This window comes from Pezoporus occidentalis, unplaced genomic scaffold, assembly GCF_034315485.1.
Source record: "Pezoporus occidentalis ecotype Australia unplaced genomic scaffold, CSIRO_AGI_Poc_V1 ctg307, whole genome shotgun sequence".
Taxonomy (NCBI): Eukaryota; Metazoa; Chordata; class Aves; order Psittaciformes; family Psittacidae; genus Pezoporus; species Pezoporus occidentalis.
The window spans coordinates 364,834-378,633 of record NW_026915019.1 but is presented as its reverse complement, the minus strand read 5'-3'; the positions used below and the strand labels follow the sequence as shown (position 1 = coordinate 378,633).

The following is a 13,800-nucleotide window of genomic DNA, read 5'->3' as shown; positions in this document are numbered from 1 at the left end:
CTCGTGAGACCTCTGCTCTCGTGAGGGTGGTGAGGCACTGGAATGGGTTGCCCAGGGAGGTTGTGAATGCTCCATCCCTGGCAGTGTTGAAGGCCAGGTTGGACAGTGCCTTGGGTGACACGGTTTAGTGTGAGGCGTCCCTGCATATGGCAGGGGGGTTGGAGCTAGATGATCTTAAGGTCCTTTCCAACCCTAACTATTCTATGATTCTATATACAGCTGCATTGTGTTCTTAAAATGGTGCTCAACAGGTAAGCGTTACCTGGCAACACCTTAAAACATCAGTGTGTTATCAGTGTTGTTCTTAGACTAAAGTCAAAACCACAGCACTGCACCAGCTTCTAAGGAGAAAAATGACTGCTACTGCTGAATCCAGGACCTAAACCAAACTCCCTTCATGCCTTTGAAAGACCTAGTAAAGACTTCTATTTCAATAGAGATCTTCCCAAGATGCTGGTTAAAGCTGCTGGAGTCTCTGCCATGGTTACAATTTCAATGATTCCAGGCTCAAATTGTCTTTTCAAAGATATTTAACAGGAAGCTCTCATCTGGCAACACGCTTAAGTTGCAAGAGCAGCTCAAGTTTCTATTTCCCATTCAAACAGACACCTACCAGGTATTGCCATTCCAGAAGTGGAAAAACAGTGTGGTTTACAAGTGCTGTTATTGACAGTTACAAGCCATGTACCCTAACAGTCCACATGCTGAGCTGGAATTAAGATTGGTTTTTAGCACTCTCAAGTGACTCTTAAATGGCACTGTAAGACTCTTGCTTATGAAATACCAGTATTGGTGCTCTTGATGAGAATTTGAGTTCAACTGGACACTTACTGCAGATTTACTTGCCCAGCTCAAAACTGTCAAGAACATAGAGGATGTAATTTTTGGCAGAATCACATACTGGTTTAGACTGTCAGTTTAAAGCCATTCCCCCTTGTCCTGTCCCTACAGGCCTGTCTCAAAAACCCCTCTCCAGGTTTCTTGTAGCCCCTTTAGGCACTGGAAGCTGCCCTAAGGTCTCCCTGGAGCCTCCTCTTCTCCAGACCAGACAAGCCCAGCTCTCTCAGCCTGAATGTAGCATGAACAAGGATAGGTACAGGAATATTGTATAGCAGAAGTTCATCTGAGACCTGAAGCCAAACTGAGTGATACAAACTTCTTTTGTCAATGCAATGGGTTGGAAATTTATGTTGTATCTTCTCAGTATTAATTTTCTGGGTTTTGTTAAAAAAAAAGGGGGCAAAAGAGGGGGTTTACTTGACAGAACTGTGTGGAATTCTTCTGTCCTCCCCCAGGCTGCAACAGTCATGCCTGGGATATAAACAGCCCTTCATTTTGCAGAAGACACAGCTTGAAAACGCAGAAGCTGGATCCTCCCATGTGAATCAGACCAGAGAAAGTCATCCTATGTGAAAGATTTTATTGTTACGTGCTCCCCATACAACAAACAGTGTCAGTCAGTAGTGTACATTTGACAGAAAGAGAAATTAGCTAGGTAGAAAAGAAATCCAAGAGGTACAAGGATTATCTACACCCAAACTGTGTACGAGTAAAAGACAGAGAAAAGAGAATTTGCCTTTGGGGGAATTGTAAAGAAACAGAAACATTTCTGTTTCTGTTTGAGGCTCTGCACCATCTGCTTAAAGCTGATTTCTTGGCCCTTCAAAAGTCCTGTTGAAAGGCAGCAGCAGTTCTGTAGGGGTGTCAGTACTTTGGTAGGTTAGATGGCATACTGCATGATGTACGCTATGACCCTGGGCTTCCGCCAACAGCATCAACCTACCGATATTCTCCTTTACTTTGAAAGTCTTCATCCTTCATTTTCCACAATTTTCATCCTTATTGCTTCCTGGCAACTCTGCATAATCACTACTGATGTTTCTATAATGTCATCTCTGGGGTCCTGATCCACTTGATAACATTTTAGGGGGACATACTCATTGGCATTTTAAATGGGTGGAACATGAGGGCTCTTTATGGGGAAGCAAAAATTGCACATGAAACTTTAATAACCTGTTCAGAAATTAAAGATGCTTGGAATAAAAAAGCTGTCATAAGACTTACTTATTTTTAAAGCAGAAGATCAACGATTTCTCTACAGTAGTTTAGTTAGCTTAAATTTCTGTTCTATCCATATGACATAAGATGTACACATGGCTAATTACACATCTCTGTTTTATCTTAGCAAAAAAGAATAGGCAATTGCCCTTAGTGTAAATATTTAGTACATAAAATACTATCAAGAAATCCACTTTTAATAAATATCTTTAGTTCTCAATCCTATATACAAGTACTTTACAGCAACACACAAGAGAGAGTGTGATTGGGTGGACTGTGAACAAGATGGGTATTGACATAAAGTACTAGCACGTTCTTGCAGTCAGATGCATTGTGGTTGTGGAGCTTTGAGGTGAACCCTACTGAAAAATAAATACCTCTCTCACCTTGAAATCAATGCTTCCAGTTGGAAAAACAGTAATAAATCTGATTTCTTCTCACAGCTATTTCTTGCTAGTGCCTATTCTAGCTCTGTGATGCTTTTTCAGCTTCAGAAATTACAAAGAGATCAGCTGGAGAACAGAACTCATGTTTGACTGGTGAACACCACAGTACTTACAGTATTTACATGGCTTCTTCCTACTCCAGTCCGACCCCTTCAGGAAAGGGAGACCTACAGGACAGCACCACTGCCCTGACACCGAGGCGATGCCAGGTCAGTGCTCATCTCGCAGGCACATAAAATGCTTTTTCCAACCTGTGACTGGAATTACACTAAAGTTTCTAAACCTACTTTTCATGGGCTAGAAGTAAACCTTTAGGTTCATGCATTTTCCCCAGTTTCAAAAGAAAGCATCACACTGTTCGTAAACACCTTTTCCTAGTGTCAGGAGATATAATTAATCTGAAAATGGAACTCCTCCTTTCATGACAATGCTGCTTTACACATCAGCTCCTGGAATGGCAATAAGGCAGCACTCAGTGGCAGGCACCTAGCACTTGTCTAGAATGCAACATAGATCAACAGTTGTCTGACCGCACAAACCTCTTAAAAATAATACTGCTTTTCTGTAATATACAGGATTTACACAACGGTGCAAAGTTGCTCGTACAAGATCCGTCCCTACAGATAAATTAGCAAAACAAGTCTTACAGATTCCCTTGTTCCATTGCAAAAGTATTTTGTAGAGTGTAAACATCTGGTACCTCTTGTGGTAGGGCCTTTTCTATATGGGAGTGTTTAGAACCCTGAGGTCAGGGCTGCTTTTCTGTACTAGAGCTTGACTGATGCTCTCAGCAACATCTGCTCACCATGAGAAGTATCCTTTGGTGCATTCCTCCAATGTGTTCAATCCAGCCAGGTAATGCAGGATGGGAGAAGAACAGGAGGAGCAACTAGAAAGTGAACCAGCACTTCTCGTTCTTTGTATTTACAAGGAAAATGAGTTGATGACCTGCAGTGTCTTGCTTGTGGAAAGCAGCATGCACCATAGTGTCTAGAAGTAAGGAAATGAAACCCAAAGCACCAAACCAAGCGCCTTTCCAATGCTATCCTTCTGAGGCATTCAGATTCATCGTTCCACAGTGGAGGACCTTGAAGGCCATCTTTTCTCAATATGCTTTGCACTCTTCCTTGAGGTTCTTGATAGAGAAGGAGCCCCTGCTATGGTGTTATTAGCTGCCACAGCAGGAATGGCCGCTGCCAACCCAAGGGCATGGTGAGGACTGAGACTGCTGCTGTTGGCAGGTAACTGGTGCAGCAAAGCCAACAGCCTAGAAGTCTTCTTTGCTGGAGGGACTTTCCATTGCGGGAACTCAGCCCCACTGGGCTTGGTGTTGGATGGGGAGATGTGTGGATTGGCATCTTTGTCTCCAGAAGGAAGCCTGCCCAGATTGCTCCTTCCAGACAGGAACTGTGCATGGTGGGGCACTACCAGCGTTGGCATCATCAATGCCCCAGGCAGGTGGCCCTGATCAAATGTTGCTTCCTCTTCAGTTGCAGCAACTTCAGTGAGGATTGGTGGTGGGAGGGTGCTGCTGCGTTTACCACAGGACTCACAGCACAGCTTGTTGTAGCCAGGGATGGAACAGTATCGTGCAAGCACCTCCATCTGACAGAAGATGGATTTGTCTCCCAGGCAAGGCTCATCTGCAAAACAAATGTCATGTTGATGGCAGATCTAGTGAAGGGCACTGAAATTCTCCAACAGCATGTTTCACAAATGATAGTCTGCTCTAAACAGACAATCTGAGATGCTTCATGCCCTGAACCACCCTCAAAACTAACCCTAGTTTGGAACCAAAGAAATTGGTCATCACTTGGAAAACATCAGGTTCCGCACAGATCAGAAGCGAAGAGTTGTGGAAAGGCATATTATATTTGGGCTACAGACAATTTCCAGTGCTGACCTACTAGTTCCCACATACCAGGCCAGATATAGTTCTACCCACCCCCAGGTCACCTCTAGCCTTAGAACATACCTAGCAATAGCATTCAAAACAATTAAATCATCCCCTAAAGAAGTAAATCCCAAGAAGTATCTCTCAAAGATGCCTTTTAGATGATGTCTTAAAATGTCATAGTTGGATAAAGCTTGTTTGCATAGTCTGAGTTTTTCAGTGACTGGAGAAGCGAAGGAAAGATCTTAACAGATAGGGGAGATGCACGATGCCTTGAAGTTAAGTGTATGGCATTGCTTTCAGTCAGGGAAAAGATCTTTCATAGGTCCAAGATCTGTCAGAGATCCCCAAAATGTCAACATTTCTTTAGGCATTTGCTGGACACTTGTTCCACAAATGGAGAAAAGTACCAAGGTACAGTCAGTCCATACACAGTCAGTACCCCATACTCTGGGCAGTTTGGTATTCTGTATGGGAATGTGAGCTGAAATTTAAACTTCACTCTCATTTCACAGAAAACAAGTCCAATTCTCAGTTAGTATGTGAGCAGAGCTGTGTCGCAGCATGGAGGAACCTGGAAGGTTGGCTCTGGGCATTTGAAATGAGCTGCATATTTTACAATTAGGACGTTTAATACTTCCTTTTTATTCTCCTCCTTGACGCTAACTCATCCTACTGCTCATTTAGGCTGTTATTTATCGATGCAGTTCGGAATACTGTGCACCTTGGCAGCATGAATGCCGAACTGAGTGACGAAGGAAGGCCTCTCAGAAGGCCACCTTGTCCAGGCCTGCAGCAGGGTCAACACCAAACAGAAGAGCATCTTCCTGTTTTAAAATCAGTAATTCCCTTCCCACAGACCTCTCCAAGGACCCTCAAACAGGCTATGTGCTGCAGTGTCGGGTTTTACCCAAACATGTCTCCCTGTGAGAGACCAGCAAAGAGCTTTCACTAGCAGAGTTTTTCCCAGATAACATGGCTGGCTTGAAATGCTGTTGATGGATTTCACTTACAATATAGTATGCAAAATTCTAATGTGGAAAGCCAAAAGTTAACCCCAGCTATTGAGAAACTCTGTTCCAAGTTTGCTTCCATTCACTGTTAGCAGTTATGTAGTCAACATCTCACTGAGCAACAGATGGCATGTGACACGGCTTATTCAGCTCTGAAATTAAATTTGCTTTCTGTACTGTGGTATTTTGTCACCTGTGTACAAATGCTGCCTCACACATGTCAACACTATGTGAGGCGACCAAGTTTTCCTGTTTTCCTGTATTAACTGGAGCCCAACCTCTCCGTCAGTGTCAATCAGTTTTAATTCCACTGAACTCAGTTGAACTCTACGCATACATTACTGGGGTTGTAGGATCTTCTTTAGAAATAGCAAATTATATGACTGGCAAGTCATATAAAAATTACCCTTGCTTCTAACCTTGATGTGCTTCCTTGGATAGATGTTTGGTGGTTCTTGCAAGCTTAGCATTAAATCCACAGCTTTGCACAGGGACATACTCATTGCTGACAATTTTCAGCAGGAATTTCGCATGAATAATACAAAGGCAAGGACACCTTTCACTAGAGCAGGTTGCTCCAAGCCCTGTCCAACCTGGCCTTGAACTCTGGACAGGGATGGGGCAGCCACAGCTTCTCTGGGCAACCTGTGCCAGGGCCTCAGCACCTGCAAGAGGAAGAACTTCTTCCTTACATCTAAACTAAATTTCTCCTCTGCTACTTTAAAGCCATTCCCCTTGTCCTGTCCCTACCCGCCCTTGTCAAAAGTTCTGACAACACTTAAAGTCAGATTTTTCACGGGGAAAACCAGGGGTCTGAATCTTGTACTTGTTTAGTCACAGGTAGTGGTTTGCTCCCACCTAGTGGGTAAAACATTCTATAACTTTTTAGAATTGTTTTCTGCCTGAGTTCTTTCACTGGCAGAAAACAAGAGCAAAAGCAGACACCTTGACCAGACTTAGGGAAACAGTTAGAATCACTCTTTGGGAAAGCACGTTGCACCTTCAAAGAATCCTTACTCTATTTTTTAATACCAGCTAGTGATGACTACCATGAGGGATTTAAAAACCAACTAACCCCCAAATCTCAGACAGTCAAAGGAAGAAAGGCTTTGTTGTCATCAAAAGCTTAAAAATCTGTTCAGAAAACACTACGACAACAATGTAATGAGATTCCCAGGAACCTTATCAGTGCTCTGTGCCTCCGTTTTTATGAAGGTTTTTTTTTTTCATTTCCTCAATTGGTGGCTTGCAAAACTTATCCTGGGATTTAGATGTCAAGCAGGGTTGAATTTGGATTGACCTTCACCAACATTTCAGCCCATGCACCTCGGGCTGATGTGTTTGACCCCCTATTTTATCATCTTTACAAAACAAGTGTGTGAGAAGCACAGGACACCTGCAGCTACTGTATCAGTAATGTGCTGGACTAAACAACAGGGAGCCTTTAGCCGGAAAAAAAGTGGGGTAATTTCCAACAAAGGATGCCTAGCATCTCTACCCAGCACTGTGCTCTCTTGACAGGCTGCACTGACGCAGGAATGTCTGTGACCCTCATCCTATAAAACTGCTACCCACCACCCATAAAATACCCACAATCATTTTGAGACATTCTCTTACCATTACAGGGAGCGAGTTTACAAACCCTCACTGCTTCTGGCTTTTCTCCATTGCACTGATCACCGGCACGGCATATGACCTGCCGGCTCTCAGTTCCCTCCCCACAGGTCACGGAACACTATGGAACACAAGACAAGACAGGATATTGAGCTTTCACAGCCATGTGCAAAAATTCATGTGTCTGAAATAGCCCAAGGTTGGCTTTCAGGTCAGGCTGCACATTCCAGAAATTGGTTTCGAAAGGAGACTTGGGTGAAGGCTGACATTATGAAGAAGAAGGCAAAAGAGGATGATTTTTCCTTTGGTTCTTGCTTTCTGTAATGTTAAATTTATTATTAGAGCATACTATGAATTTTCCTACTTTTTCTTCCTCTAAACCAATCCCTGATCTTGACAACACAAGGTAAAGAGAATACAAAGGGCAGAGAAACTCAGTGTTCACTGAGTTAGCTGTAGGGTTCAGCTGTTTGCTCTGAAGTCATTACAACAGTAGCAACACTTGCAGAAACTCTGATTCCAGAACAGCCGAAGTGAGTAAAAAATGCTATGTGACCCTCAGAAGCAGGGAAGTGAGAAGTAGGCAACTTGAGAAAAACAAGCAAACTTCCAGCATTCCTTTTGCAGGACTGTGTATCTGACGATACACAGAGTGTTTTGGGTTGAAAGGGACCTTAAAGCTCATCCAGTTCCAAGCCCCTGCCACAGGCAGGAACACCTTTCACTAGATCAGGTTGCTCCAAGCCTCGTCCAACCTGGCCTTGAACACAGCCAGGGATGGGGCAGCCACAGCTTCTCTGGGCAACCTGTGCCAGGACCTCACCACCCTCACAGGGAAGAACTTCTTCCTAAGAAGATCTTATCTCAATCTCCCCTCTGTCAGGCTAAAGCCATTGCCCCTGTGTCCTGTCCCTGCAGGCCCTTGCCCAAAGCCCCTCTCCAGGTTTCTTGTAGCCTCTTTAGGCACTGGAAGCTGCTCTACGGTCTACCCGGAACCTTCTCTTCTTGATTCTGAACAAGTCCATCTCTCTCAGCCTGTTTCCAGAGCTGAGGTGCTCCAGCCCTCACAGCATCTCCGTTGCCTCCTCTGGACTTGCTCCAACAGCTCCATGTCCCCCTCGTGTTCCTGCCCCAGGGCTGGATGCAGGGCTGCAGTGGGGGGTCTCCCCAGAACACAGTAGAGGGGGAGAATCCCCTCCCTTGACCTGCTTCTCACACTGCTGGGGATGCAGCCGAGGACATGGTTGACTATTGTGAATGTTTTCCTTGCTGGTTTCTGGAGAAGTCTGGAGAGCTATAGAAGCCCATGAAGCTCAAAGGCATTATCTGCTGCAAATTTCCATGTTTTTGGAAGCTGTCTGGCACAGACCTGACTTGGGATGGATGGGATGTTCACCCAGGTGCGAGGCCCGCTCATGGCTCACATACCTCAGACCAGGGTCCAGCCTTCCACTGTGCAGGGCATGGTACACGGTTGCATGGCCGGCGGCTCTCGGGGCGGTCTCCACTGCAGTACTTGGAATGGACGGAGCGGTTCACACCATCATGAAGGGGCTGGATGCAGCGCACTGTACGGAGCTGGTACCCAGAATTCCCACAGCTTTTGGTGCAGTGCTCCCACTCATCTGCTGCCCAGCTGGGAAGAAACAAGGAAGAAGATGCCACAACAAACTGCTGCCAGGTTGGGCAGCCATTAGTACACAATATTTTTGAGATGAAACCATTCAATAAGATAAATAACCTTTCTTCCATAGAAAAAAACAACCACAACGCAACTCCAGCCTAGAAAGCTATCAGCATCCTACCTACCCGATTTGGCCTGGGTCACCTTCCGACTGCAAAGCGCAACCATTTCTATCCTTAAGTACTTACTTAAGGCATACTTACAGAGGCTGGGTGCATTCCTGCAGGTTGCACATTCTACGGATGGGCTTGGGCTTTTTGCTGGCTTCACAGAAGCTGCGATGAACCATTTTGTTATCGCTTTTCCTGCGACACCCGTATTTGGTGTACTGAAACCCTGAAAATAGTTCAGAAAAAAAAAATTAGGAAAAACAGGTCCTCATTAGAATTTATGGCTTAAATATCAGTTTCTGGACAACTGATAACATGACACTGCAACAGGTCTTTAAGGCCAGAAGGGACAGTTATGACCCCTTAGAGAAACCTCTGCACTACACACAAATCACACCACAGCAGGGGAGAAATTACCTCCTTAACATCAAGCAGTGGGTCACCAGCTAACATGGGAATGAACCCGAGTCTCCTTTTAGTACTTTCGCTACCACAACACATCATCTGTTCAACACAGCACTGCACCAGCTACTAAGGAGAAAAATGACTGCTACCACTGAACCCAGGACATGTATGCAAGAATTAAAGTTATTTTGACATTTGCATTCCGTATTCTTTACCCAAGAGTGATGTACATGCCATAACTAAAGTGAATCCTCAGTAGCATGAATGTCTGAGTCTGTACTTCCACAACAGATTTGGGTATTGAATTTAAACACCTAAGAAAGACTTTTTCTTCCTAGACTGCAAATGTGACACACAATTATCAGCTATGTAATAAGATATTTTAAGCTGGGGCATGCAAAATAACAAACTACTTTTAAAGAAATGGAAGGCCAAGAGTTGTAAATTATTCGCTTCCCCCACCTTTTACTTTTCCGCTTTGGGTAACTGGTCATTCATGACCAGAAGGTGCTAAACCATCTGTTTACCTCCACCACAGGGTTTGGAGCACTGTGACCAACTCTTCAATGCCCACTCAAAAGTATCTTCTTCCTGAAGGACATTGTTGCTGTTGATAGTTGGTACCGAGTCCTCATGAATGATGTACTTGTAAGTCAGGCTGGATCTTGTGTCATTCTCCCGAGGAATGATCTATTAATAACCAAAAGTAAACAGTGGTACAAAACCAGAGCTATTATTTATTCCTCTGCAAAATAAAGAAAGCGAGGCCTGGCTTTTTGGGGAAACATGAAAACTGCTAGTTAACTCACTGGGGAAGCAAAATTGGGGTTTGTCTTGACAGTTAGAACTAACAAAAGTAAGATCAACATAGAGCCATTTAAAACGAGACACATTTCTAGGCTAGAGTTCTAAGCTGGTCAAGTGGGAGAGCATTATCCAGGATGAAAGGAGGGCCACAAAAATGATCCTAGGGCTGGAGCACCTCTGCTCTGAAGGCAGGTTGCGAGAGCTGGGTTTCTTCAGCCTAGAGAAGAGTAGGCACCAGGGAGACCCTAGAGCAGTTTCCAGTGCCTAAAGAGGCTACAAGAAACCTGGACAGAGGCTTTGGACAACAGCTTGCAGGGACAGGACTAGGGGGAATGGCTTTAACCTAACAGAGGGGAAATCGAGATGAGACCTGTGGAAGAGGTTGTTCTCTGTGAGGGTGGTGAGGCCCTGGCACAGGTTGCCCAGAGAAGCTGTGGCTGCCCCACCCCTGGCAGTGTTCAAGGGCAGGCTGGACAGGTCCAGGTCTTGGAGCAACTTGGTCTAGTGGAAGGTGTCCCTGCCTGTAGCAGGGGTTTGGAACTGGATGAGCTTTAAGGTCCCTTCCAACCCAAACCCTTCTGTGATTTTATGATTCTGTGAAAGGGTGGTGTAGCCCCATCATTATCTGCCAACAGAGCAGGGCTGGTCTCAGAGAGGGTTTGACATGCAACGTCCTTTTTCAGTCCACTGAAAGCATCCCAGTGATGTCCAACAATGCAATATGTTTGGCTGCTGCTGACATGCTACCACTGCACGAACAGGCAGCAGTTTAGATGAGGGTAACAACTCATGGGAAAAGGCTTCAGGGTATTAGCCACCTCCTTGCATGCACTCTTCAGGAAGTCATCACACCACAGAGATTTGTCTCAGCACAAACTCCATGCTGGCCACCCACTTTTTATAGAAGACAAACCCACCATATTCTCACTCTGTAATATGTAACCTACCAGCACAACCACCGCATCATGCAAGGGCCCATCAGTGTGGACAGTCTCAATGTCATCTTCGATGTTGTACTCCCACTCCACACCCAGGTCGATGAAAGATCGGGATCTGGCCTCCTCCCCTTTCCCGTTCAGAATGTAGTGTCCTGTAGCCTGGTTCTTAATTGCTAAAAGGATTGAAAACAGGGCCAGTCATGCCTCCCGAACAAGTCATCATGGGCCCTTATGTGAAACTTGACAGGAGATATTACAGCAGGACTTGTGCAAAAATACCCCAATGTGCTAGCAAGCCAGGTCTGGACTTTGAGCAAGCTGGTCTAGTGGAAGGTGTCCTTGCCTGTGGCAGGGGGATAGGAACTAGATAAGCTTTAAGGTCCCTTCCAACACAAACCACTCTGTAATTCTATGAACTGCTATAGATGTCCTGGCTCAGAGAAAGGCCCCCCAAGGCTGTCTCATGCAGCCTTCAAATCCCCGTTTGATAACAGATGTTTTTGTGTGTTTGCTTCAATTCTGTATCTCCTTATCCATGTGAATTAGACACAGATCTAGAGCTAGAGCTAGACTGAAGCACCTCTTCCCATGTAATGTTCACATTTCCCATACTAGCTTAGCTCCTGAGAAGCATGGGTAGTAGCAAGGAACTCAGGTCAAATCTTCACGATCACCTGCCTTCCTTATTTGCCCAAGACCAAAATCAGTATTACCCGCAATGTGCAGTAGTATAACAGACACTCAGCAGACTCCAAGTACATTTCTTATTTTCCTCAGTTTATGAAAATGACAGCTTCATCATGTTGTAGTTTCTTTTGTATACATATATGTGTACCAGATGCTAAAATCAGTAAGTAAAGAGCTGAGGCATTGGAACTGCTGGGAAACTATGTGGTTTTGGGTTCCTAGACCACACCTTGAAAATTAGGTAGTGTGGGGATGATGATGATAATGATTAGTAGTAGTAGTAGTGTTATGCTCCAATCAGAAGCCAATACATAAGATATGTGAAAGACAGACTCTTATTTTTTCTTTTGTACAATTCTTACCAATGCATCATAAAACATGAGAAGACAAACTATGCAGAAATCTTACAAGTTCCTATGATTATCATAATCCAAATGCAGGAGCTGTGAGTACCTGGTGAATAGCTTCACGAAGCCACTTACTGCCAAAGCAAAGCTATGCTTCTCTGAAAGTTACTATCAGGCTATGCTTGGTCCAAAATGCCGCACTTGGATCTCAACATCAAAATTTCTTTATTTTTCTTTTTTTTTAATTTTCCCTCTTTTCTTTTCTATTCTTAATTATTTTTAGTTACTAATCCAACTCTGCCTGAAGGGTTTACAAAAGACATTGCCCTAGCACATGGACAGCTGATTAAAAGACCATTACCATGGAAGATCTCACTCTTCTCCCTTAAGAATTAGGAAATGGTAAGTAGTAAGATACAAACTGATTGACAACACTATGAACCATCCTACGTGAGAAAAAAATAAATAAATAGACTGCAAATATAGCAGAAGTTCCTCAATCTTCATTTCATTAAACCAGCTGTTGCTTACAATCTGCAGCAAATAAGAATAATTACAGATATCAATTTTGATTCACATATCAGTAAACAGAACTTTTACCCTGGAAGTGCCCATTTAAATGTGAGTGATGACAACCTTTTGTTAGTAAACATGAAAACTGGGATCAGTTTAATATTTCAAAGGATTCAAATGACAGGTAAATTTTTGCTTGCTGAGCTGATGCTGTAGAATGCAGTCCTTAACATGCAATTCTGAGTGTATGTATTTACCCAGAATACTTGAATCTGATTATCTCATTGCTCAAGCTCTTCTGTATGACTGCCCTGTGCTTCTCATCATGCCTCAAAGCCAACCCCGAGGAGACAAACACTTACCAAGAAAATGAGGAGAAGCCTCGTCTTCTTGGATAAACACATGTCGAGCACCGGGAGGGATGTCAAACATCTTTAGGTACCCTTTGGCATGTGTAGTAGTCAATGGAGAAAGCAGAGACGGAAAGAAAAAGTGACAGCTATGGTTAGGAGTGTGCTACGTGACCCAGATTCTACTTGCAGAAGAGGGCATCCATCACCAAATGAGAAGCAGTGTCAGAAAGAAACAGAGCAAATAGTTTTGTAACCTGTTTGGCAGGACTTCCTTGTGTTTTTCCTCTTTCAGAGGGAGAAACCAGTTACAAATCTATTTGTCACTTGACTAGCTACACTGCTATAGGCTGCGTCAACCAACAAGTTAGGCAAAAATGTTTCCTATGCTTTCTCAGCACACAAGGTGAAAAACACAAGTCCTCCTGTTTATTTTTTCCAAATCACTCATCAGCCAGGCTGTTAGAGTGGAACTGACTTATTGACATATTATTAGATGTTAATGTCTGAAGTGTGTCTGCTTACTTCTGAGACATCAAAGAGTGGAGGGAGGAGGGTGTAGCATGGAGGGTGTAGCATGAAGTGTGTTGCCCCTACACATCAGAAAAGGCTCGTCTGTATGGAAGCCAACACAAGTTATTTACAACTGTGAATGTAAAATTGTCCTGGGTTCAGCAGTAGCAGTCATTTTTCTCCTTCTTAGTAGCTGGTGCAGTGCTGTGTTTTTGATTCTCAGCCTGAGAACAATGCTGATAACACTGATGTTTTTAGTTGGTACTCAGTAATGCTTACTCTGATCAAGGACTTTCTGAGTCTCATGCTCTGCCAGGGAGGAGGGGCACAGGAAGCCGGGAGGAAGCAGAGACAGGACACCTGACCCAAACTAGCCAAAGAGGCATTCCATACCACAGCACATCATGCCCACTGTATAAAC

At 44.1% G+C, this 13,800-nt stretch overlaps 1 protein-coding gene across 4 annotated transcripts in view; it reads right to left on the bottom strand.

Moving 5' to 3' along the window:
- Positions 1–1,403: 1,403 nt before the first annotated feature.
- The window catches only part of ADAMTS3 (ADAM metallopeptidase with thrombospondin type 1 motif 3), a 103,333-nt gene continuing 90,936 nt past the window's right edge, over positions 1,404–13,800 (bottom strand). For 3 of the 4 annotated variants that reach the window (XM_062627782.1, XM_062627780.1, XM_062627781.1), the window contains 7 exons: positions 12,879–12,959; positions 10,979–11,142; positions 9,752–9,914; positions 8,913–9,045; positions 8,454–8,661; positions 7,029–7,146; positions 1,404–4,147 (listed from right to left, as the gene is read on the bottom strand). In XM_062627782.1, the coding sequence (XP_062483766.1) occupies positions 3,570–4,147; positions 7,029–7,146; positions 8,454–8,661; positions 8,913–9,045; positions 9,752–9,914; positions 10,979–11,142; positions 12,879–12,959 (1,445 nt within the window). In that variant the 3' untranslated portion in view covers positions 1,404–3,569. The remainder of the gene's footprint in view (positions 4,148–7,028; positions 7,147–8,453; positions 8,662–8,912; positions 9,046–9,751; positions 9,915–10,978; positions 11,143–12,878; positions 12,960–13,800) is intronic. The other variant, XM_062627783.1, reaches the window with a different exon arrangement.